The sequence below is a fragment of the Chiroxiphia lanceolata genome, chromosome 11 (assembly GCF_009829145.1).
Source record: "Chiroxiphia lanceolata isolate bChiLan1 chromosome 11, bChiLan1.pri, whole genome shotgun sequence".
In the NCBI taxonomy this organism is placed as follows: domain Eukaryota; kingdom Metazoa; phylum Chordata; class Aves; order Passeriformes; family Pipridae; genus Chiroxiphia; species Chiroxiphia lanceolata.
The window spans coordinates 12,724,475-12,748,953 of NC_045647.1; the positions used below are offsets into that span (position 1 = coordinate 12,724,475).

General features: G+C 40.1%; 1 protein-coding gene across 42 annotated transcripts in view; it reads right to left on the bottom strand.

Moving 5' to 3' along the window:
• Positions 1-6,552: 6,552 nt before the first annotated feature.
• SLMAP (sarcolemma associated protein) overlaps positions 6,553-24,479 on the bottom strand; it is an 86,489-nt gene continuing 68,562 nt past the window's right edge. For 26 of the 42 annotated variants that reach the window (XM_032698585.1, XM_032698569.1, XM_032698563.1 and 23 more), the window contains 5 exons: positions 21,507-21,827; positions 20,838-20,955; positions 19,195-19,366; positions 17,632-17,766; positions 6,553-12,967 (listed from right to left, as the gene is read on the bottom strand). In XM_032698585.1, coding sequence (XP_032554476.1) covers positions 12,878-12,967; positions 17,632-17,766; positions 19,195-19,366; positions 20,838-20,955; positions 21,507-21,827 — 836 coding nt within the window. In that variant the 3' untranslated portion in view covers positions 6,553-12,877. The other 16 variants (XM_032698587.1, XM_032698597.1, XM_032698588.1 and 13 more) reach the window with 2 other exon arrangements.

Here is a 24,479-nt window from a genome sequence, read left to right on the forward strand (position 1 = left end):
GCTGCTCCTCGCACTCCCCAGCAGGCTGCAAGCACCAATTTTCACACAGTTCAGAAGAAAAAGAAAAAAAAAGTGAAGAATTTTTGCTAATAAATTACAGTTTGAAATGGAGTAAAGATCACAGAGCTGACGTGACTCAGGATATAGCGTCTTTCTTAAATACACACTTGAAGATGAAACACAAATGTCTCATAGGGACACTTCCTAAAATTTGCTCTCCCATAACTGTTTAAGGTTCCCGTTCTGCCATAAAAGATGATGTCACTGTTTATATAAATAAAGGCAATGCTGCTCAGCTCAAATCTGGGAAACCAGTCCCTTTCCTCTAAAAGTTTAGTAACCACATTAACTTTCTTACTAGGCTGGGGAGTGTAAGAACTGGCCAGGGTATAAATAGAAACATAGACAAAAAAAAGGTGCAGAACTGACCCAAAACACATACTTGACACAGATTTCTTTTGTTCTCGGAAAACTGGCTAAATTAAAAGTGATACAGCTCTCATTGCTCTCACTCTGTCCATATTAGGGAGATCAAACTCCTGCACAGGAGAGCTGCAACTGAAAAATATTGCCATTACACTGAGCACAAATAGCTTTTTCTTGAACACCGAGCATGCATGTGGCCTCCCCTCTCCCCCCAGCTTACATTTTATGAGATTTTGGACAGTCAGAGAAAACTCTCCTTCCATATGTTCAGGATGTTAAGATTTCAACCTCCTTGCAGCGGGAAAATAAAGTCATCTTCTTTGTAAGGCCACAGCACTGAGCACACACACAGCACCGAAACAGTAACGCATGAACTGAGCTCTGCCATGGCGGAAAACTGCAGGGATCCCGGAGCAGGTCTTGTTCCTGTCATGTCTGCAGATGCTCTGTTAAGGACTCCAGGGACATAGAGCAATTACTAGGGTTTGTTTCTGCTTTCCAGGAGCAGTTCTGTTTAGGAGAGAATAGAAAGGGATTATTTTTACCTTGTAGTTTGGACTTAAAGGGTGTGAACTGAATGCTTCTTCCCACAGAGAGACATCGTGTAACAAGTATTGCAATGCTCTGTATCGGGCTGGGTTCCTTCTCAGCAGTGTCCAAAACCCCAAGGGCTAAGGAGGGTGACAGGCAGGGCCCAATTAGCAGCACAGGAGTAGGGATGGCTGCATTTAGGCCACACACTGAGTCTAAAGGTTTTTTCCCTTTTGTTTTGGGGGGGCTTTGTTGGTTTGTGGGTTTTTTGCTTTGAGTCTAGAAAGTTGACATCTGCTTCTGGTAAAATTAACGACTTATTTAACAGTAAATGTAGATTAAAACAGTACTGTGAACTGCATTGTCTGGATCTGCGGGACTGTAGGAAGTATTGATGAAGCATTTTCCACTGGCATATGTTTAGAGAACAAAACATTTAAGTGAAGATAATTTTTTCCATATATATTATGTACATTATTATATACAAGTGAGAATTAGACAAAACAAAACTAGAACAAAGATTCTTTTAAGTTTTAAAAGGATCTTTGTCTCTCGTAGCCACAGGGATGGCCTAAGCCAAGCTCCACGGATGAGGCAATGAATGAGGCGACAGATGCACCAAAGGCATCTCACTCCTAAGACACAGTTTAGCCAAGGCAATACTCAGACCACGCAGGACGTGCTGGCACCAACGTCATTCCTGCTACAGCAGGAAAGGTCCCCAGATCTTACCTTCTCCTGGTGCAGTCAGGGACAGTTCCACCCTCCACTGTGCCCTACAACAAGTCCTGGCCCTGGGATGAGCAGGGCTGCTGTCAGCACGGGCTGTGCCCACCCTGCAGGGGCACTGTGCCTTCACAGCAGCACGTGCAGCTGCATTCTGCAAGGTGATCTCCAACAAACCTCATCCCACAACGTTTCCTGCAGCCATGACTGCCAAGACCAAAGACTTTGCTTCCTGGAGACCTCAGTGACTAGAAGGGTGTCTCCAGTTAAAACCCTCTGGACATGACTGGCAGCTACTTTACTGTTCATCTGCCCAAGGCTGCAAGCACAGTTCCAGGTCACCTCCCCTTTGTGAGAAGCAGGAGAAATCTTCTGCACTCAGGGATAGGGAAGTCCATGGACCTGGCTCTCATGTGGCAGTGGAAAATGCTGGCCCCACAAAGGTGAGAGGAAGCCTCTGGTCACAGCAGACCCACAGGTCAATACCAGGAAGGAGATAAGAATGGAGCAGGCTTCCCATGAGGTTCAGGCACAGGGAAGGAAAGCAGATACTGTCTCTGAGGCCCTTCCCTTGCACAATGCGTTAAACATTAAACAGCACCTTCCACCTCACTGCACTCCAGGTCAGGCAGGGCAGCTCAGGAGCTGGGGACTCTCCACCACCACGCTGGCTCAAGGAAGCAGGCAGCAGACATGAACAGAGGATGGGGATGATCCCTCAAGGCAGGAAGAGTACTTTTCTCCTCTGAGGTAAAACCCAGGAACACCCCCATCCTTCCCAAACCTACTTTGCCCTTCCCTTTCTGATGCCCCCCCCCCCCCCCCCCGCTTCTCCTTTGCATTGTGTGGGAACTTTCCCCAAAACATGCTGTTTTCCCCTCATTTCCTTCCTCTCAAGACACCTGGAATTTCCTCCTGCAGGCTCCTGCCACCCCTCACAGTGACACAGGCCAGGCCATGCTTCCCAGGCCACCAGCTTATTGTCCATGAAACCAAATCAAACAAACATGCAGCACGGGGCTGCTGGAGCAACACACTCAGAGCCAGTGCAGCTACAAGGGCTTTTATGTACTGAAGATGACAAGTAATTTACTTCAGCAAAAACACCAAAAACATATTTGAGGAAAAACAGAAGCAGCAACTACCAGCAAGGACTTCCTCCTGAAGGCTGTAGGGGAAGTATTTTGCATCACAAAATATGTTTTGAAATGTATTTGAAATTCGTGATTTGACATCTCAAGCTGTTAGTAATAAGCTCCTTGCTTAAAAGAGTCAGTTTTGCATGCATTAAGCAGTGCAGCATAGAAACAAAAGAAAAAAAACCTTTCTGGCTTAAATGCCCATTTAAAAGTTATTGGGAGGCAGCTAATATATTTGGGGAAGGTTTCTGAGCACCCTTTTGCAAACTAAGATGCCTCAGCAGAGATCTGTGCACACAGCACACGCCACTTCTCAGCTCCAACTTTATCCTTCTAACACACTGCACTTTAAAAGCTTGAAATAACTTTATCTGAACCTCTATGCCATTAAAACTGTATTCAGAAGCACAAGGCTTCACCCTGCTATAACAGAATGTAGAGATAAGTGGAGTTTCATGCAGAGCTCTGCTACACTCGCTTGTTTCTGCTACAGTGTTCACCTGACTCCAGAAGCCACAGGAACACAGCTTCACTCACTCAGTGTGTGCTGATAAAACAGAAGTTGCATAAATACACTCAATCACAGAATCATTGAACAGCTTGGGCTGGATGGGACCTTAAAGATCATCTCGTTTCAACCCTCCTGCCGTGGGCAGGGACACCTTCCATTAGACCAGGTTGCTCAAAGCCCCCATCCAGGCTGGCCTCAAACACTTCCAGGGATGGGGCAGCCACAGCTTCCCTGGGCAACCTGTGCCAGTGCCTTCACAGTGAAGAATTTCTTACCAATATCCAGTCTAACCCCACCCATTAGCATAAATGCTGGACTCCAGCTGAAAGCCAACAAGGCAGGCCACAGTACACTGAGATGCAAGAGCCAGAGGCTGCTTTTCACTGACAGGTTTTCACAGCCTCCCCTCGTGGGTACTGCCAAGTGGCAGGCTCAGCTCTCCCACTCTGGACACTGGAGCAGGTATAACCACATTTCATGAAATCAACCCCAGAACCCACTTCTCCAAACACACCAGAATCAGCATCACAGCAAATATCTCAGCCTATGACTGCAGAGAAAACCACAGGAGTGTCAGCTGGAGGGAAGCAAGGCCACTGTATGTGTGTGCCTGGGTCTGCAGCCAGCGGCCTCAACAACGGGGCAGCAACAGCCACCAGCACTGGAAAGAGGTCCACTTGACTCCAGCACCTGCAGTGCTGAGCTTGAGCTGCTTTTGAACAGGTAAGCTACACCCACATTTGGACAGCCACAGACTTCTGAAGGACTGGCTTTCCCTTTCTCACATTTCAAGGATTTTTTTTTTTTATGGCTTTTCAGCTCCCATTCATCAGAAGCAGGAAGAGTGAGGTGGTGGTGTCCCTAACCAGCATTAACAGGATGTGACTCTGCCCTGAGTCATCATCCTCTTTCTCCTCAATTGGAGATGTCTGCTCACACCTGGATCACAGACACCTATTAACAAACACACTGCTTCCCCAGCTTGCTCTTCAGAGGCTGCAGGAAGCAATCTTCATATCACACAGTTACAACTCTGTATTTTCAGACTATCTTCACAACCAGAAGGACTGAAGGACTCCAATATGTGCTCAAAATCTAAAGAATAATACAGCAGTTTCCTGATGAGGTATCTGAGCCAGCAGAATCTCAGCGAGGCCCTACTCACAATCCAAGAAATTAAAATGTTAACCCACACAGCTGCAGGATATTACTGAATACCCAATTACTGTTCTTTATTTTAGAATAAAAAAAAACTTACCATGTTTTAATAATCTCCAGTGAGATGTATTTTATGGGAACTGGAAACAATTTACATTAAATGAACCGAATGAACACACCACTGTTACATGAGTCCACGTGCACAGGAGCAGAACTGAGGTACCTGAGCTGAGAATGATCTCTGCCAGTGCAGAGGTCTCATCTTCCATCTTGATAAACTTTACATCAAAGGCTTCCCTGATACATTTCCCTGCCCATCTAAGGACAGACATTCAGTAGCAGGGACATCCTGCAGACCCACATTCCAAGCAGATGCAACATCCTACACATCTGATAAAGCAATTCAGTTCTCACCAAAGAAACATCCCAGAAGTGCTCATTCTGATGGCATTATTCCAGTATTTGTTTTTTAATTACCAGGAGAAACATTAGCTTGGGGCAAATAATTTTTTACCACTCTCTCTAGATTTGAAATGAGAAACACCATGTAAAATCATTAAAGATTTTTTTGCTGTTTATCTACTAAGTCTCCTCCTGAACAGGGGTGTGGATGTGCTAAGGAACACCCTCACTCGCTGCAAAAGCGGTCTTCATGTGAAGTAATAATAAGGGAGACTGTTAATAATTTATTATTGGCTGGGACACAATTAGGGAATATATAAACATGGTACTACCCTGCAGGTGCACCATGGCAGCAACTTTAAATTTACTGATTAAACAAATGGTGAGAGTCCTTTAAATCTCAAAGGACTGAAAACTAAGGAAGAATTACAGTCCAGAGAAGTCTGCAGGGGAAGGGCATACTATTGCTGCAACATGTAGCACAGACACACCAACACCTGGCTAGCCCGAGGGTGTAAGTGCAGTTATAAATGACTGAAGTTGCTGCAGGCTACATCTTCAGTTACGTGCCATTGCAATAATTACGAAGTGGAAAAAAAAAGCGCAATAAATGTGTCTCACAATGCCCAGCTACAGCTGGATTACAGTCAGGTTCTGCAACAAAAAAGCTGCCACTCAGCTGTGGCTGCTACACATACAACAGAAACAGCACCTCGAGTATCACACCTAATGAGCCTGTAATCCTCACACTGAGGATTTACAAAAGCGCAAACCTTATCACCCCTTTTCACCTTTAGGCTACTCAGATATAAACTCACTCAGTGTCTAAGGAAGAGCGCTCTGCACTGCTATTTGGAAGACCAGAAGTCAAGACAAAGTTACTGGCACATGTAAGGTGTTACCAACAGCACCCCGTGAAGAGCAGCACAAGTATTTAACATTTTTTTAGGCTGTTTCCCCCCTCCTTCAAAACTCCCAAACATCTACTGCGTCTGGGAGAATGTTTTCATGTTAACTCCTGACTTAAACTTTTAAACAGAGAAATAGCAGAGACAAGTTACGTAGGGTCTTACACCAGGACTTACCACAGTCTGGAGTGCAACCGTGTGCACTTAAACTGCACCCTGAGGTGGATCCAAACCACAGAGCAAACAGGGAGGAGACTTCCCTTCCTCAAACTCGCTGAAAACTATGTAAGTGACTCAGTAAATGTCCTTCTGAGTCAGCACTGACACAGAGCCCCAGAATTCCATCTGGTTTACAGTGCAGATAAAAGACAGTAGGATTGTTGGTTTTCTTAAAGGATGATCCGTGAATGATACCCTGAGGGTGTCTGGTCGCTAAAACCCACTTAACTCTTGCACAGACCAAGGCTGAACTCCTGCCCCCTGATCCAGCCCTCCTCTCCCTGGGTTCACAGGCAGACCTGTCGCAGCCCGGCTTTACCACGTCACACAGAGCAGGGAAGGTCATGTGGCTGCAAATCCCATTCGTACAAAATAAGCAGATAAATAGATTCCAATTTTAAAATAAGTTTTAATTGCTTCATTAATTAGTAACTTGTCTTCTACCGCAATAAAGCAGAGTGTAGCAGGTTCGGAAGTTGTGGAGTGCTGAAATTTGGAGTTAGGCTGAATGAAAGACTATGTACAATACACATCAGCTTTCTGTTGTGTTGTAAATTTATTCTCATATTTTTTACCATTTATTCATCCCAAAAAGACATATTGCATATTTGGAACATTTTTAAAGTAAGAGCCACTGTATTATTCAAGACAAGAAGTAGTTTTGTCACATCAAAACTGATGACATACTCAATAAAATTATTTTCCAGAGCAAGTACTCCTTACAAGAAATATAAATAGAATATAAACTTCATAAATGATCTAGCATGAAAAGATTAAAATAGTAAATCCATTCCATACTGAAGGCAGTACCTTACCACTCATAGTGTGTGTGTGGTGTTTCTAAAAAAAAAAAAAAACAAAAAACCAATAAATCATCATTTCCCAACAGAGGGTACTGAAACAAATATGGGCAAGTTTTGGTTAAGTTTATTCCAACAGAACAGAATGAATTGACCTCTTCAACCTTTTGTCTGAAGTTACTGAACTAATATGATCAGGTAATAAAAAAGTTACTTTTAGTTTAACCCAAGCTTTGGATTTGTTCATCAGACACGATGAAGAGATGACATGCTTGGAAGCACATTTGCATTTCCAGTGTGTCACCTGACACGGTACAAGAATTCCACCTCCCTACCAACACCTCCCTCCCACAGCTGAGAATTATTTCACCGAGAATCTCGATCCCATCCCCACTCCCAGGGCTGCCAAGCGCCGGTGATCACGACCCGTTTTGCCGCATGCAAGCGCAATCCCAGAACAGCCACGGCCACACATGCACATCCCTGGGAGCCACAACTGCCCACAGCCAGCACTGGGAACGGCGCTGAGCCAGGCCGGGCACACCGACAAATTCAGGGAACGGTTCTGGATCTGCGATGCCTCGCAGAGGGAAGCGGCACTAATGGGCAAACAACACGATGGGGCTGAGGGGAGAGAGTAAAATACCCGATCTTGGGAAAAGGACTGGCTTTGCTCCACCCTAAGATCTAAGCAAATCAGAGCGATCCAGGGGAAGCAGTCAGCACAAAATTCAAGAATGTAGAATAATTCGGGCCTGTCGAAGCATTTTAAAAATAAAATTCCGCTTTTCTAAGTTTACAAAAAAAAAAATAAGTTTATTGGTGTTGTTAAAGCAAGGCTTCTGTGAATCACGACATTCCAATAAAAGTGATCATTACACTACTATCACTGTAACTAATAATGCAGATTACAGAACAGTTGACAGACTGCAAAAACTAAGTGAAGGAATTATTCTATGAATGTTTTCCCTACTGTGCTTCAGGGACCTGGTTTGGGCTCACTACTGTTCAACAGTGTATGATCAATAGTCTAGAAGAGCTTCAGTAATCACCCCTGTAAAAACCTGAAGGGAAAAAAAAACCCTCTCAAGTGCTGAACAGTCATGGGAACACGTCACTGCCTTGGAATGCTGCCTACAGTGATTTTTACCAAACAATATTGCAAGAAATACACTGATTTGATTCACAAGATGAAAATCCAGATGCTAGAAGTCTGTGAATCCCAAAATAAGCTCTGGTAGACAGTCAACAGGGAATACCAGAACAGGATATAAAGCTTATTGTCTATTTATATGATGTCAGTAAGGTAATTACTGTAAGGACGTGCTGTTCTAGTACCTAGTCTTCAAAAGAAGAACATTCAGAAAATTACATATTGTTTAAAAAGCTGACAACAAAAACTAGAGGGATGAATAAATAAAAATTACGAAATTGAATCCATTCATATAAAGTAAGATTGGAAGGTATGATCATGGCATGTCAAATCCCTAGATCAGGATGACATTTGCAGCAGAATATCCTCCAAAGAATATCCTCAGAGATATACTGAAGTCCAATTTTGGGGATACAAAGCAAGATGAACCCAAACACAAGGTTGGGTTTTGTTTTGGGGTTTTTTTGAGGGGACAGTAGTTGCTCACATAACTTACCTACAGAGGAGAGTGATCCTTTTTCTTAAGTCCTTAAAGCAAGAATTCTTTTTTTCTAACATATGCTTAACTTCTTGACACTCTGCTGCCGATGTTGAAAGCAGTGAAGTTTTATGATTGCAACATCCAGAAAAGTGATGGGTTCCCTTACCTTTCCAAATGGGAACTTGAGCCTCTAATGGCCCTTAACACCAACACCTGGGTTTCAATGGCTGATTCACCTCCTCCTGCTGGGAGCCTTTAGTCAAATACTGGTAGCAACCAGTTTTTAAAACAGTAGTGGGTGCAACCCTCTCTTCCAAGCAAAAGAACTTGGCTCTGTGGGCAAACCTCTGCTCACTTTTAGTAAATGGATACGAACTAAAACCCTGGGAAGGCCGAAAAGCCCCCATACTGCAGCCCAATTCCCCACCAGAGGAGAAAGAAGAATTCTGTGTCCATAAGCATGTGCAAAGAGGGACTGGGATAAGTAAATCAGCTGGATCTGGGGAACTCAGTGCAGCTGTTTGCCGGAAGCAATCACCCTTCAAACAGAGGTATACGCAAGAGAGAAGGAAAGAATATGGCTTGTAATTCTTTTATATGATCCATTGCTATTAAAAATGGAGACTCAAAGTCTTGAGACAGTTGCTAATGAAACACTAATGGTGGATGAACAGCCTGAGGGGAGGTGAAACCCAGCCAGCCCCAGTTGCAGAGCCAGTGCAAAAGACAGTGGCTTCCTAAAAGCCGTTGTGGTGACCTGGTGTTTTAAAGCACTCAGATGCTGCTGGTGGAATGAATTCGGCAGTGGTTTTGTCATGGAGAAGATTCAAGCTGAAGAAATTATTCTTGCAAGTGGTAGAACCCTATGGATTAAGGCAGGAGACATTCAAAATCTTATGTAAAGCACACTGAAATTCTGGAACAGGTAATATACTTTAGAAAAATAACTTAAGAATATACCCCAAAAATACATGCACAGGTGATTACCTTTGCTTCAGTCATCAGTCATTTGATACTAAGTCTCGCTGTTTTATGAGAACACTTGGCAATATACTGTGCAGGCTCCCAATTCTCCATTTAGCACCAAAAAATCCAGAGATTCTGCAAGAAGGATGAGGCTAAGACTCTGGAAGAATGCGTTTAATTCAGCTACAAGGAACAGGAAAAACCACACTATATTTTTTTTACATACTATATATTTTTAAATAGAAGGCCTGCTATTGTAGTCCCTGTGTAGGTAGAATTCTTTTAGAATTTAAAAAAGGTGGATCAGTCAGGACAAACCTGAAGAAGTGTTCAGATATTCTATTACAGTAAATCTTCCAAATTGAACTAGCAACTGATAAAACAACTCTCTAACTTTCCTTGTATGAGGAACCTTTTTAAAAGCTCAAACTTCAGTGCAAGCTCAGAGCACTTGTTTTACAAGTAGAGCAACTTACACGTGTGAAAAGCTGCTCATTACAGTGACTCCAGGGCTTAGCTAATCAAGCTTTACAGAAGAAAGAACCTAAATTTGAATGTAAAAGAACACACATATTTTCCATTAAAAAAAAAGCAACTAAAACCCAGAAAGAATTGTGCAAGGAGTGCTTGCAAAATAACTCCACTTGCTGTTTTAGTATCAAAGCACTGAAGAAGAGCAGCTTCCCAGTTACCCAACCCTTCTCCAGGGATTTTCACAACATAAGAGTGAACTGTGCATTTTAGCTCATTCCTCATCATTTTGAACATGCAATTGTCAAGAACTCCTGGGAAAGGCACTGTATTAGGGAACCACAGGTATACTTGTAAGCATAAACCCCCATGCAATGTGTACTATGTGTATATAAATATGCACACATGCACAGAATGAGATTAGAAATATTTCTCCCTTAATACAACCACGCTGGGTCTCAAGCTGCAGCTCTCTGATGCTCTAAAGATTTCTGAAAACTCAACGTTAGTCTTCAATACATGAACAAACTTGTGTCCCAGGCAGCACTGCTGCAGTTCAGGTCCCTCCCAGCTGTTCCCAGGGAACTTGGCACCTTCCCTGCTGCCAGGCAGGAGGGACCCCTGCTCCACCAGGCTCCACTCCACCTCCTCACACCATGTCTACATGCAGGGAGGAGAGAAGAGAATCCACTGAAAAAGAAACAGTAGCTGAAAGAGGGACAAACAGAGAGTTTGAGATGCTGAATAAGTGAGGAGGCAGCATCAGGTCCCTTCCCCCAGCAGGGTTTTTCTCCTCTATTGCCCAGGACCTGCAGCCACTGCTCCTCCCATCTCACCACCCTGCCACAGGCACAGCCACCCTTCAGCTCTGAACATCTTTTTCCTCCCCCATGGAAATATGCTCCTAAGCCTTCCACGGCTCTCTCCTACCCCATTTCTTTCTGAAAACCACAAACAGGAGAGGGATCAGCCAGACAAAAACTTAAAACCAGTGCAAATGTGAAATACAAAGTAAAAAAAAAAAAATGTCTTTTGCTTCTACTGGACATGCTGCAGACATTGTGCCTATAACTGTGGCAATATCTAGTGCAAAAGAAACTTAGCATGAATCTCTTGTTTTCAAATGACATTCAACTCAAACATGCATAGGGAGAGTAAAGTTATTTTATTAAATCATGCACATCACGTGTGTTAGTGCAAATAGTTTAATCTGTACTCCAGAAATTCTATTGTATTTTTATATCTTTACAAAATAGATTTAAAACAATTATTTACTTTAAAAAATGTAATTCTGAAGTTAAGCATTTCAGAACAATATTTGCAATAACCTATATACAAGAGGTACTAAGTACCACTGGCATACGAGTGTTCTGTGGTTGGGTGGCTTCCTGCAACTGAAAAGGATGAAATGAATGAACTAAATGACAATATTTATTTTCTACAAGTCACTTGTGGACTATTTTTTCCAACTAATAATCCTCCCATTAGCAAATCCCATGTAACTTAAGATAGAACCTTTAATTAAAGGACAATGACCCTTAAAACCTCACAAAGTAAATTATATGCTAAATTTCTATTTAATTATTTAAACTATCTGTCGATTGCCATAACATCCTTTAAAGCCAATTGAATTGCTGAGATTACCTCCCTATTTTGAAGTTTCCTTTTACTTTACCATTCTTTAGCATATTATTTTAGTCTTTAATAAACTTTTTTGACAGAACTGTTGAGCTGAACAAGACAACTACAGTCTACATTTAATTCAGCACTAACTACAGTGATTCCCACCAAAAGTCAGCAAATAGCAATAGTTATAGTACTTAGATAAGGAAAATCAACTTTGTAATGGGGACCACTGCATCATACTTACAGCCATGTGATGAGGATGCACAAAATTTTACTACCAAATTAAAATCATCTTCACCTGACAATACCTCAGCAGGCATGTGATTCCAATTTCGTAGTATTTTATGTATCTTAGATGTTTTCAGCTAATCACAGACATACTGTAGCAGTTCTCTTAATAAAGTTACGTCAACAAAAGCTTATCTAAAGAGCTTCTCCAGCTCAAGTCAGAGAGTATCAAATGACTGAAAAAATAAACTGATACATGTGATATGTGAGAAGGTATTCATACTTTTAAAGAACGTATCTCTTTAAATATATGAAATTCAATAAATTACATTCAAACTAAAGTTAACGTAAGTTGAATCACTGCACTATGTCCATCAAATGACCAAGTACTTGCTCCCAGAAACACCTCAGTTCACTCAAGAACACACACATGCTACACTCGCACTCGCGCACACTAAATACTTTAGGCTGGTCTTCACCATCGATATCTCTATCTCTTTAAGGCTGGACATGAATTGTGTTTATTCCCCAAACCCATTCATAAAGCAGTCCTTATCAAAGAAAAATATGCTTCCTTCGAAAGGCGTGGTAAGAGAAGTTTTCTTAAAGTCTTGTTCCCAACAGCTCAGTGACTAACAGCAAGTAAATGATATACTAGTTAAAAAAAAAAAATAGATCATACTGAAAGGCACTGAGCACACTGCATCTGTTTCCCAAGTATCTGCAAAGTTACTTGGCTTGGATGTCCAAATCAGAAACGTATTTTCCTCTTATTTCTGGCAATCAGATTCTAAAGTCAGTGTCCACAACCCTAGCCATTATAAATAATTTGGTACCAAGAAGCCTACTTTAGGCCACCATTATAGTATTCAGAACCCCAACATACTAATTTAAAACTTGCATGAAGTTGTAAGCAAAAATATTGCTCACAGTATGATGAATCACAATTTTATTCCCTCTTTATAGACAGATACATTTTATACAGTTTAAAGCAAATGACCCTACTGCTGTTCTCACGCAGAGCTGTGCTGTATTAAGAGGTAAAAAGGAAGAGAATTAATCTGTTTTCCCTCAGTATATGAATGTTGCCAGCTTCTAAAGGGAGGACGGTGTATGGATTCAACAACAGTTCTCATGGAGAAGCTCTGGTTAGGCCTGGGTACAGCACCACGGCTGTTACAGCAACCAAAGCTGCCATCACAGGCATCCAAGGCCATTGTCTCTGTGTGGAGAGAAAAAAGAAATCAATATCATATCTGTTCTAGTTCATACTGATCAGTTTACCTCGTGGTTCCTGAAAGTCTCGAGTACCTGTCGATAGGCATCACTACATTGTTACCCACGAGCCCTGCTGCAGGCTAGTCCTGACTCGGAGCATCACAGCAAACAGTGTTCTCTAGCACAGGGAACTCCACAACTCTTCAGGACTGAGGATCAGCAGGAGAACGTTTGGCAGCTCCGAATTCCCAGGTTCGTTAGTGTAGGCACCTCAGAAATCTGCTCTTAAACATGCGAGGGCTTGAGGTGTTTGAAACTTGGTTTGTGCCAAGTCATCACTAGACACAGGTTTATTCAGTACTGCATCTTTAACTTTGGCATGTTCAAATCCAGATCTGTGTCGTTAGTTTGGAGCAGATCCTAACAACATCATTTTTAAACGGACTGTCACAACATTGCATGACAACAATGGCATTTCAAGAGGAGGACACACTGAGAGACATTAGAGAAAATGCAAGCTGAGAGTTCAGAATACAAACCAACCACCTATTTCTCATCTTTGTTTCCATCTTTCCATCAGCAATAGTGAGAAAAATTAAAGTGTTTAGAGCCAGAGTGGAATTTCTTAGTCCATAGATAGGAACCAAAGCTTGTTGATTTTTATTATTAGAGGCAAACTCTTCATTTTCCATAGTTAATCAAGCAATTAAGTTTTCTTACAAGCCCTAGCATCACAGCATTGTGCAAAAGGCAGCCCATTTGCTAAAGACAAACTGAGACCGAGTTAGAAGAGGCACGTTCAGAACCAGTTAGGATGAAATTAATTGTTAAAATTAAAGAAATCACATAGATGTTAAATGATTAGTTGATCGCTCAGCTCGTCAGTATCAACAGAATGGCATATTAAATGAAGGGTTTGCTTCAGGTAAAGAAATACCTGTGAGCATTTGAACCATGCAGAATTTCATACAGAAATGGCACAAACAGGTGAGAGGGACAAACATACATTGACTGAACAGTAGTGCTTGTACCTTTCGCTACCACAATGGGCCGTAACACCAATACAGGAAAGCCAGGATTAGGCCGATGAATACGGCTGGGACGGGTTGTAATATGGAAGGCTAAAGAAGGGAAGGGATATTAAAAATCACTTTGTGCTATAAAATCAATCAGGTAAAGATGATTTAGAGGGGGGGGGGAATAAGTCAGTAAGTTCTGTTTTAATTGAAATGTATTAAAGACATCTAACACATTACAGCATGATCTAATCTGGTATACAAAGTTAGTACACCATTCTACTCAAATGAACAGGGGTGTTTAAAAATAAAGGGAAGTAAGCAGAAAATGTTCCAAGAAACCTCTTGTCACAACTTGGAATTTAGCACTTGAAAACAATACAAATCTTAAACTGCTTTGCCTGTATTTTATTTATAGTTGGTTTTAGTTTTTCTAAGTGAGAGGAAATCCCAACTGGATTTCTTGAGGTAGATAGACTCACACCAGATTTTGAATTTTTCAGGTATTTCTTCATTCCTTGCTAGTTAGCCTTTCCCATTTTCCATCACCAGCCTCCAGGAAAAACAATCTTTTCCCTCCATTAGTGAGTCAATTAACTATGTCCACAGGCAAACCCAGTCGTTCAGACATTTCCGTGAGATTGTAACATGACTGTACAATCAACACTCAAGTTACTATAAAGCAGAGAAGCACATTTCCATCAGAGATACCACAAAGCTCAGCATCTCTGCCAGGTCAGCAGCCTTGTGACCAAATGCAATTCTGAAAATGGATCAAATGCTGCAGCTGGGCCAAACTCCAGCTGACCAGCCTGCAGGGTTCCTTCAGCTTATGGCCTCCTTAGAACCAGCCACACGTTTTCTCAGCTATGTTCAATTAGGTATAAACTACTGCACATTCTGGATGGACAGCCTCTATCCATGATATGATAAATTAAAAGCAAAAATGGACCTAAATTTTTTTTAAGCTGTCCTTGGAAGACATCTGCTTTCTCTGTATCCTAGCCTACATATTTGTGCACACACAAAGACACACAGGGGTAAGTTCAAACCATGCCAAATATTTTTAAAACTTTTTCTTGTGCTGAAGCTACCTTGATTTTTGTTCAGTCAAATAAATAAACAAATAATAAGTTCATGATTGAATTTTCTAAAACATTGTGATTCATAAATCAAATCTCATCCTGTTACGAATTTGCAGAAGTCACTTAATCGTAGAACCTCCAATATGGTTCAAAATACAGGAATACTAGAAGGCATTCTAGTCTCTGCCATTCAATCACTTTTTTTTTTCAATCAAGGCAAATATTTAACAGAAAAATTATGTGTAGCTATTGAAGTAATTTTCATGCAGGATTATTTTTGTGTCACTGGTGCCACAAATCACAGTGCCACCTTCCCACAAGAAAGCATGTTGGCAGAAATAACCACAGCAGTGTTCACAAAAGTGCCAGAAGTTTAAATCAACCAGAGCAGCTGACGTTCCCAAACCACTGACATCATTAAATCTGTCGTATGAAGCACATCAGGAAATAACCAGTGACCATAAGCATGCAAGCACGAGTAGTACACCACACTGCCAAGCGTGTCAAGAACACAACACTGCAAGTTTTTTAAAAGTAAAACTGAGGTATAAAAACTTTAAATTTAAATGATATCCCAAATGGAGTACAGAAGCCTTGTCTTTTCTAACATTTGTTAGTTCACTGAACAAGTCTATGGATTTATTTTTTTGGGAAGTTACACACATTCGTGGCTGCGGCATCTTGGCAAATGAAACCGGTGATAAATATCCACTGCATCCAATGGAATTGTCTCCAAACAATTAAATTTTTCCTCTCAAAAACTTATCAATATGTAACACATCTTCTTATTGTCAAGGAGCACTTAACTAGGTGCTTTACCAAAAATGTGCATCTTTTATTAGAATATGAAGATATGCAAACTCAGACACAGATGGGCTGCAAAAAGGAACAAATCCCACAGTGGGAATCCACTTTCTGTTCCTTGGAAATGAAGTAGCAGAAAATGATTCCAGCAAAAGGGGACAATGGTACTTCAAAAATTTGACCTTGGAACTCAGCCCAGTATCCACAATGTTTGAAATAATCCCCAAGATGGACATGTTTTACATTACTGATGGGGAGCAATGTTTGCTCAACAGCGAGTTTGTCCTGCAAGCCCTTATATGGCTGGATGCTCTTCATCATACCCTGACCTCCAGGTTTCAACTGTCATAACTAATTCCTCCTCTGGAAGCAGATTTTGGCAACTGCTGTGATTCCTCATTGCATTTACTTACCTCTAATTCTTCCTAAAATTTCCTTTACCTTACAAGCGTTTCCACTGTCATCAGGTGCAACAACTCCCTTCACAGTATGTCTTCCCTCTACTATCACCCTTTTCCACTGATCATTTTAATTCTGAGGTTAATGTTTTTAACAGAGCAGAAAATCTCACATTCACTATTATTTATTCAGTGTGTTCTCTTCTACTAAAATGGGGTGGGGTTTTTTGCTGGTTGTTTTTGACTTCTGCCTGCTTAAGTAACTCAGTATTATCCGAGCACTGCAGAAGAGTTCTGAGCAAGAATCAGGTTCCAAGAGCATTACAACATTATAAAATCACGTTTCTGAAAATATGGCTGAAAGAAGTGAGAAGGGCTTTGAACTCTTTACATCTTTGACAGCTCTGCGATGTTAGAGGTTTATATTCAGGAATTGATTATGGCAAGGGTATTCATACAAACTTTTGGGCATCTAGGAGTCAGCTGATTTTAGAGGATGGGGTACTGTAAAGTTTCTTTGTAGTGAGAAAACCAGTTTTCTAAAAGGCTATTACAGAGCATTCATTATTCTCCTGTTTTGTACTGTCCACTATAGGAGTTGTTCACTCTGCAGTGACCACAGAGGCAGCAAAGGAAGACAAGAAACCAGCCCTCCCAGGGTAGTAAGGTACCTAAAGATAAGGCCATGACCCCCCTTATAAAGTGTCTCCCACACCCCTAATGTTTGGAGGATTTCAGAATCTCAGTATAAAAAAAAGTTGTCTCTAGCTGTAAACTCAGTTCTAATGACACAAACTCTCAAATTAATTGCAATAGAAAACAGTATTTTCATTAGTGAATAGAAAGGACAGTTCTACTGTACTGTTTAAAGCATGAGCCCATCAGGAATAACCAGTTAAGAAGAATGAGCAAGAGTAAGGAGGGAACATCCATCGTAATAAACACTAAGAAAATAAAAAGCATCTTGGAAACGGTTGCTTAATTCATTTGGATACAGGTTTCTAAGCTTTTACCCCTGTATCATTTTTTGAAGTCAAAGAGTTTTCCTTAGTTCTGGTTCACTAGCATTTCAGTCATATGTTTTCAAGAGAGCAGATATCTAAGGACATACCTAAACCTGTCACACAACTGTAAACTGAACTTTCACGTGTAACTGTAACAGTGTAATGACCTGCAAATTTGCACAGGTAGGACCAGAATGGAATTTTGCATATATATATATATATATATATAAATAAAATAGAGTACACAGCCTTTTTTTTTTTTAAAGTCCATCCTTTTCTATTTGACTCTTCCATATTCCTTCAATCAACAGGATTGTCAGTGCCATAATCTGACTTCCCCACACATTTTGTACAGACTTACGTTGTTTCCTTTTTCTTGTAGCAGCTTCAGGTTCTCTTTACACTGTTTGAGCTCTTCTGTGAGTGACTGCTTCTCCTGCTCAGCCACCTCATACTTTGCCTTCAGCTCGGAGAGCACAGTCTGTGTTCTTTCATACTAAAGACAAAGAGAGAACAGTCTGTGGACCCCTGGACACCCAACACATGCTGACATTTGCTTAGTGCACAGCTTCCTTTTCTGTCATCTGCCTGGAATAACTTGTCTTGGATCAGTACACTCTTTTTTCACAGAAGCAGTGTAGAGTTTAGATTTCCTTTTTTTTTCCTAAATGAAGATTTTTGCCTGACTTGAAGGGCTAGAATTACTAAAACCAAGGAAATACAAAGTAAATGCAAGGTCTTAATTTGTGTCTTATACCAATTATTCATTATCATACTGGAAAGGACTGTAAAAACTAGGAAGATAAAACAAAAAAGAGGGGAACAAGGAGTCCTTCACGTTTGAATAGTTGTCTTACATCTAGGCTGCAGCTTCAATCCCTACACCCAGCAAACAGGTGCAAAAATCAGCATTCTGTATGAAGTAAATCAAAACCTCTTCCCACAATGCCAACTCAAACATAAGGCAGGCATTAAAAATTATTATGCCTTGTACTGTCGTGCCATAATCCTCAGTGTGGGTCAATTACAAACAGTACTGGGTGAATGTGACACATGTTCCTACAGGATGGACAGACTTTCCTTTTTCAAACCCACATTCCATTTTTTCTAGAGATCACAAACTTTCTAGTAGTCCTCCTGACAGGGACAGAATCAATGATTTTCAGTACTGGCATTTACCACAAATTTAGAAAAGATTAGGCATCTTGACAAATACATCTGATTACAAAAACACAGACTAACAGGACTGGGATTTTACAGTTCTGAAAATTGTAAGGAATGTGACACGGATGAATTATCAAAGAAAAGTAATGTAAAAGAAACTAAGAGCAGTGATTGGAGAAACACTCAAAATGCTTCTAAGAGGAAGCAAGTGTCGGAAAATATGTCCTTCTTCCAGACAATCCTTAGATGCCAGGCAGACGAAATACATGCTCAAAATGCTGACCCTTATGCACTTGCAAGTCATCTTCAGCAGGCCAATGATCCAGTCAGATGAAAGGAGATCTTTGTAAAGAATGTATAGTTCCACTCATATAACTAGAGAGATCAGACTGACTCAAAAAGAATCAATTTTGAGTCATAACAGCTAGTAAAACTCTAGACCATGATGTTCAGTAGACTCTGAATAAGAATTTACCCATCTGAACAGCTTAAAAGTAAATTCACTAGGGTAATGCATCAAAGTAAAGCTTAGGAAGGTCCCAATGAACACAGAAGTAATTTTACCTGAAATCTTCCTTTTTAAATCTAACTGCCAGTTTATATTTTCTTAGCTACCATTAAGTGCTTGCAATACAATTATGAAAAAATTTCATTACTAGAAATCTTTTTTAGTACTAGAAAACTTTTCCTTTTCTTTTAGCTGAAAAGTCAGTCATTGGGCATTACATTCCCTCAAAATGGAACCAGTATTTTGTGTTACCTCTTTCTGAACGTCTTTTGCTTGACTCTCAGCTTCACTGAGCTGAGTTTTCAGACTAGCTGCATCCCGTTGATGTTTTTCTCTCAAAGATCCCATCTGATTTTCAAGTTCCTTTCGAGACATTTCAAGAACACTTATATCGCTGGTCAGTGCTAAACTCTGTTTCTGAGAGCTGCAAAACAAAATCACATTGATTCTTTATGTATCTTAAACAAGCACTTTTCATCCTCAAAAGCTTCACACATTATTTTCAATGTGTAAATATCAGCTTAGAACAGTAACAGAAGCACAGATCTTTGTCTCTTTGTACACAGTACTGACACAAAAGGCTGGCCATGATCTTGCTTTAAAATATATGTCCACAGTTTACTGTGTATAACTAACCATAATTTATAATTTAAATAAGTTATAACTAATTTTTATTTTCTTATTCTAAATTTTATTACTCAAAGGATTTGCTATTATATACTCCAAAGTATTTTGAAACAAATTTGTAATAAGAAGTCTGTTCAAGGTTGTTCAAAGCATTTCACTTGTTTGCACATGTGCTTCTGCTTACTCCCCTTGCATAAGCTAATAGCATGAATAGTATGTTCAACTGTTTAGTGCAATTGGGTAATAATCAGAGAGCTCAAAATTAGGCCATTAAACATCAGTGTAATAGCCAAGTAGTGTTAATTCATGCCTGTGCAAGAAAAAAAAATAAGGAAGAGATCCTGCATATTTCCATTATGCAAATCCTGTAATTTCTCGTCTGACCTTGTGTATGCAAAAAACAGAAATGAGGGCATAATGAACCAAAAAAGAAAGGTTTGAATCCTGAAAAATAATACATTACTTCTGGAATGTTTACTGTGAGACATTTTCAATTTTCAATTACATCTTACAACGCTGAGGAAGCCACAAGGGAAAAGAGACCACACATATATCTAAGCAGATCCACAATAAAACAAAGTTGTTGTCCCATATTTAGTCTGTGAATTATATTCCAGTATCTAAAACTGAAAAAAAAAAAACAAAAAAGGTAGATGAAGGGATAAGAGGGGAAGTTGTTTCCAAGTAGAAGATTTAGATGGCCTTGTGCAATGTCATGTTCTCAAACAGCAAAAGAAATACAGTACAATACACTCTAAAACCCCTCCCAAAGGATATGACGCCACCTGTGATAAAAAAAGATCTATATTTTTCTCTTAAGGAAAAGATGATCTAGAACATGGTTTCTGCCCACCATTTCTATTTATACTGTGACAGGCTATCACAAGACACCCAACTGTTTGAGAATCATTTTCCACCCTGAACACTAAGAAAATTTGAGGTTAGGAAATCCATGTAGTTTATTATCTTTTAAGTGGAAGGATAACTGTTAAGTCTAAATTCTTCCACAATGCATGCTTCCAAGCCCTTATTAAAAGCAGCAAAGTTGGGTTACCTTATGATGATAAAACATGACAAAAGCATTTGTAAAACAGAAAAACATAACTTGGGATAACAACTGACATGGAAGTGTTCAGCCCAATACTCTGATATAAATAAAATCTCAATGCATTTATTGAAACACCCTCAGACATGTAGTACCTCTCTTATGAGGAAAGAACACCAACAAAACTCTTCAGCTACTATGGTACCTCCTAGACAAACCTTACCTAGAGAGCTCCTTCTCTTGTCGCTGAAGTTCAGATGTAAGCAAAGTATTTTCCTTCCTTAGTTTAACACATTCAGCTTCCAGAGCAAGCCACTCTGCCTTCAGCTTTTCAAGTTCACCTGCAATAAATAAAATTTAATTCAATTGAGTAAAATTATTTCATGACTGCATCAAGTAGCACAAGCTAATACATTTTAAATTTAACATTTTTTATGTTAAAAATGAGATGGTATCAACAGTTTCATTAAGCCATAAAATACAGTTATTTGTCTTGAGTAAAGCTTTGCCAGAATTAAAAAGCCTGAAGCTCTCCCTTTATGGGCTTAAATTACAGAAGTTACACAAATCCTCTTGGAAATCTGCAGCAGTCTGAGTCCCTCAACTGTAGAAGTTTTCCATCTTTTCAAAGTGGAATTATAGTTGGTCCTGATATCAAAGTACATGAGCTAATTTAGACAATTACTATTTAATGAAGCATGCAAAACAGCTTTTGTAACACTACAAGCCTTGACACACATACATAAATATACATATTTGTGTATAAATATATATATAGACAGAGTAAATGACTCAAAGGGACAGACCAACAGTGATTTGAGCAACTGCCATTCCTCAGAGTGAGAAGGATGCTGTGTTAGCACTGGTCTGTGACATCCTTTCAAAGGAGTACCTTTTAAGCGAGTGGCCTCTTCCTTCTGCTGATCCTCACACTGCTGGCACCTGAGCTGAAAACTGGCTTGCAGGTCGACAATTTCTTTCTCATAATCCGAGGCATCTTTCCGCCACCGCTCAAGCTCCGCTCGCACCGTCTGCAGCTCTGCTTGCAAAGTGGAAATATCTGTGTCCCGTTCTGATGCTGCCTTTTCTGCTACTTGCTGAAGTGACAGAATCTCATTCTGAGCACTGACTAGTTCGTTTCGAGTGCTTGAAATCTCGTTCTCCTTTTCCTTACGAAGATTCTCAATTTCTTCTTGTAGTCTTCGCAACTGGGCTGGAAAGTGACATTAACATTTGTATTTTTTAAAACTGTATTTAGAGAAAATCTAAAAAAACCATAACTCCCTTTCTCAACTTGTCGATATTTAACAGGACTAAAGAAGCCCAATGCAAATGAAAAAAATATATTAATCTTGTCAAATGCTGTACTGACAGAGACATGTACGTGGGCCATGTAGCACAGAGTCAAAAGAAACAAAAATGATGTCTGAACAAAGCTTCCTTAGACAAAGCTGTGTTGTGTGTGTGATACTAAAGCAACTCTCCAAAATCTGAAGCAGGATTTAGATCCAACTTTATTGTAAGCAAAACAAGGATTATAGAACAAGGACATTGGGGCTTTCAGGAACAAGAGGAAAAGGAAGAAGGCTTCTCTGACAAGACAAACACTTGCAAAGCTACACTGGAAATGTTCGCCTGTTCAGCAGTTAACTTGTGATGTCTATAAAAATTTGAGGCACAGGGTCTAAATTTTGACTCCATGCTCAACATGTAGCAGAGGAAGTAAACATTATTTCTTTGCAAAAAGCCTTTTTCAAAGCACAAGATGAATTCTGAATGAAAGGGACAGCTGCTCCAAATATACTGAGCTAGAAGGTCCTTTAGCATTTACAGCTACTGTAAATGTGCAGCAGGCATGTACACAGTAGGCTATGTGACATTTCTGCATGAAGCAAACCTTATAGGTTATTCCCACCCAAAACTGTTTCATTACCAAAGACATCTCTGAGCACAACGATTTTTCATGAACACACATGCAAACAGAATCAGTGCAAACAGTTGGACAAAAAAGTACAGTACAGAGGAAAAACTACAGTTAAACCCCTGACTGATGGGAGCAAAGTGTTTAATTTGCTGTGGTTTTGTTTTACTTTTTAAAGAACACGTATCAGAGTTCACATGTATTTCATTGATTTTAACATGTGAAAAAGCAATTATTAAATTAATAAAGAATTACTCTGAGAAGAAAAGGTAAAATTCTTCACAGGACCTGAAAACCTAATGTACGATACTGTGGAGGGTCAGGATCACACATTTAAAGTTACATGTTTCAGAAGCAAAGGGCCAAATGAGGACAGTGGAAACTGCTATCCACTATGGGGTGGATAACAAGACTGAGTAACCCTCCTAGATTACTTGTATTTATTTCTGTCCTCTCAATCCATTACAGAAGATGACAGGGAGAATGTGAGTGAGTCTAGCTGTAAACTGATGCAGCATCAAAGCTACTCAAGAGACACCTGCACCTTCATGACAATTATACTTGATATTTTTCAGTAGCTACATAGTAATACAGAAAGAATTCATATACCAGTACAGTCTAGAAACTTTGGTGTTAGTTGATGTACAGCAAAGAAGAAAAATTCAGCTTTTTTTGCTCTCCTCTAAACTGAAGCAAGACATTTAGCTCATTAGAGAAACTAAAGAACCCATGAATTGCCCAATTCCCCAGTTTGGAAGAAAAAGACAGCATGGGAAAAATATGATAGCTATTGTACTTTGCAATAGGTAAGAGCTATTATAGACAAGAGTAAGTTAGATTCCACAGCAATTCTGTATGAGATGAAACAGTCCACCTGTTCCATAACACTTGCAGCATGATGGATTTTTAAATATATGTGTGCAACATGAGGCTTACTACCACCTCATCTGTTTGAAAATAGTTTCTACAGGCTTGTACTGTAACAGAATAGCAAACAAAGTAGTGGATGAGAACAGCCTGACAGTAACACAACATCTGGTGTATCAACAGTTGCCTTTCCATGTAGCCTTGGAAGCCCTGAGCCTATCTCAGTAATATGCTCTAAAACACAAAGAACTATGACTTGCTAAGAAAGCAGGTTCCTGAGCAAAGGAATGCAAATTATATCTTCTTGATACTATTTTCTTTATCAAGCCAAGCTAAACTCCTGCTTCTTGGCATCAGCAGCATTTCAAAGAAATGTGTTCTTTTCTTCCATCTGGGTTGCTGATGAATAACTGTCCCTTTAAATGTTCAGGCGTGAAAACAAGCAAAGTATGATGGAAAATCCAAAGATGCACAAGAATTTCTAAAGCTTGGTGGAGTTGTAGAAATAACTTACAGATGAAAATTACTACTAAGAATCTTGGAATGGTTTCTGAAGCACTGGGTATAATTTGAAAGAACAATTAGAAGGAAAACTTCCATTACATCTCTCATTTATATAAGCCATTACCTCATCTAAATTGAATGTTTCACTTCTTTTATTTTTTTTAAATAAGGCATAACAAGTTACTTGAGTTTCCTTGCTCTACCTATCTGTTCATATATCGAACTTCACATGTAGAGACACAATCTCCGTTGTTTCTGTGGCCCTTTCTCTTCTCCACGACAAACATAAAAAAGCCATGCAGCACTGGCTGGGCTAAAACACTGATTCCATGAAAATACTTCAGGAAATGTTACTGCATGAAGTTGCCAGGGTTTTTTTTTCCCCTCCCTACAGTTCGCAGCAGTTGCCAAGGAAGAATCCTGACAACTTTTTCGAAATTGCGAGATGTGTCACACCCTAAACGTTTGGGAAGCAGCAAGCACACAATGAACATCAGAACAGTCTGAATTACAATGGAGAGAGAAGAGGAGGAAACATTAGCAAGACCTCACTTGAGAACGATCAGAAAACAA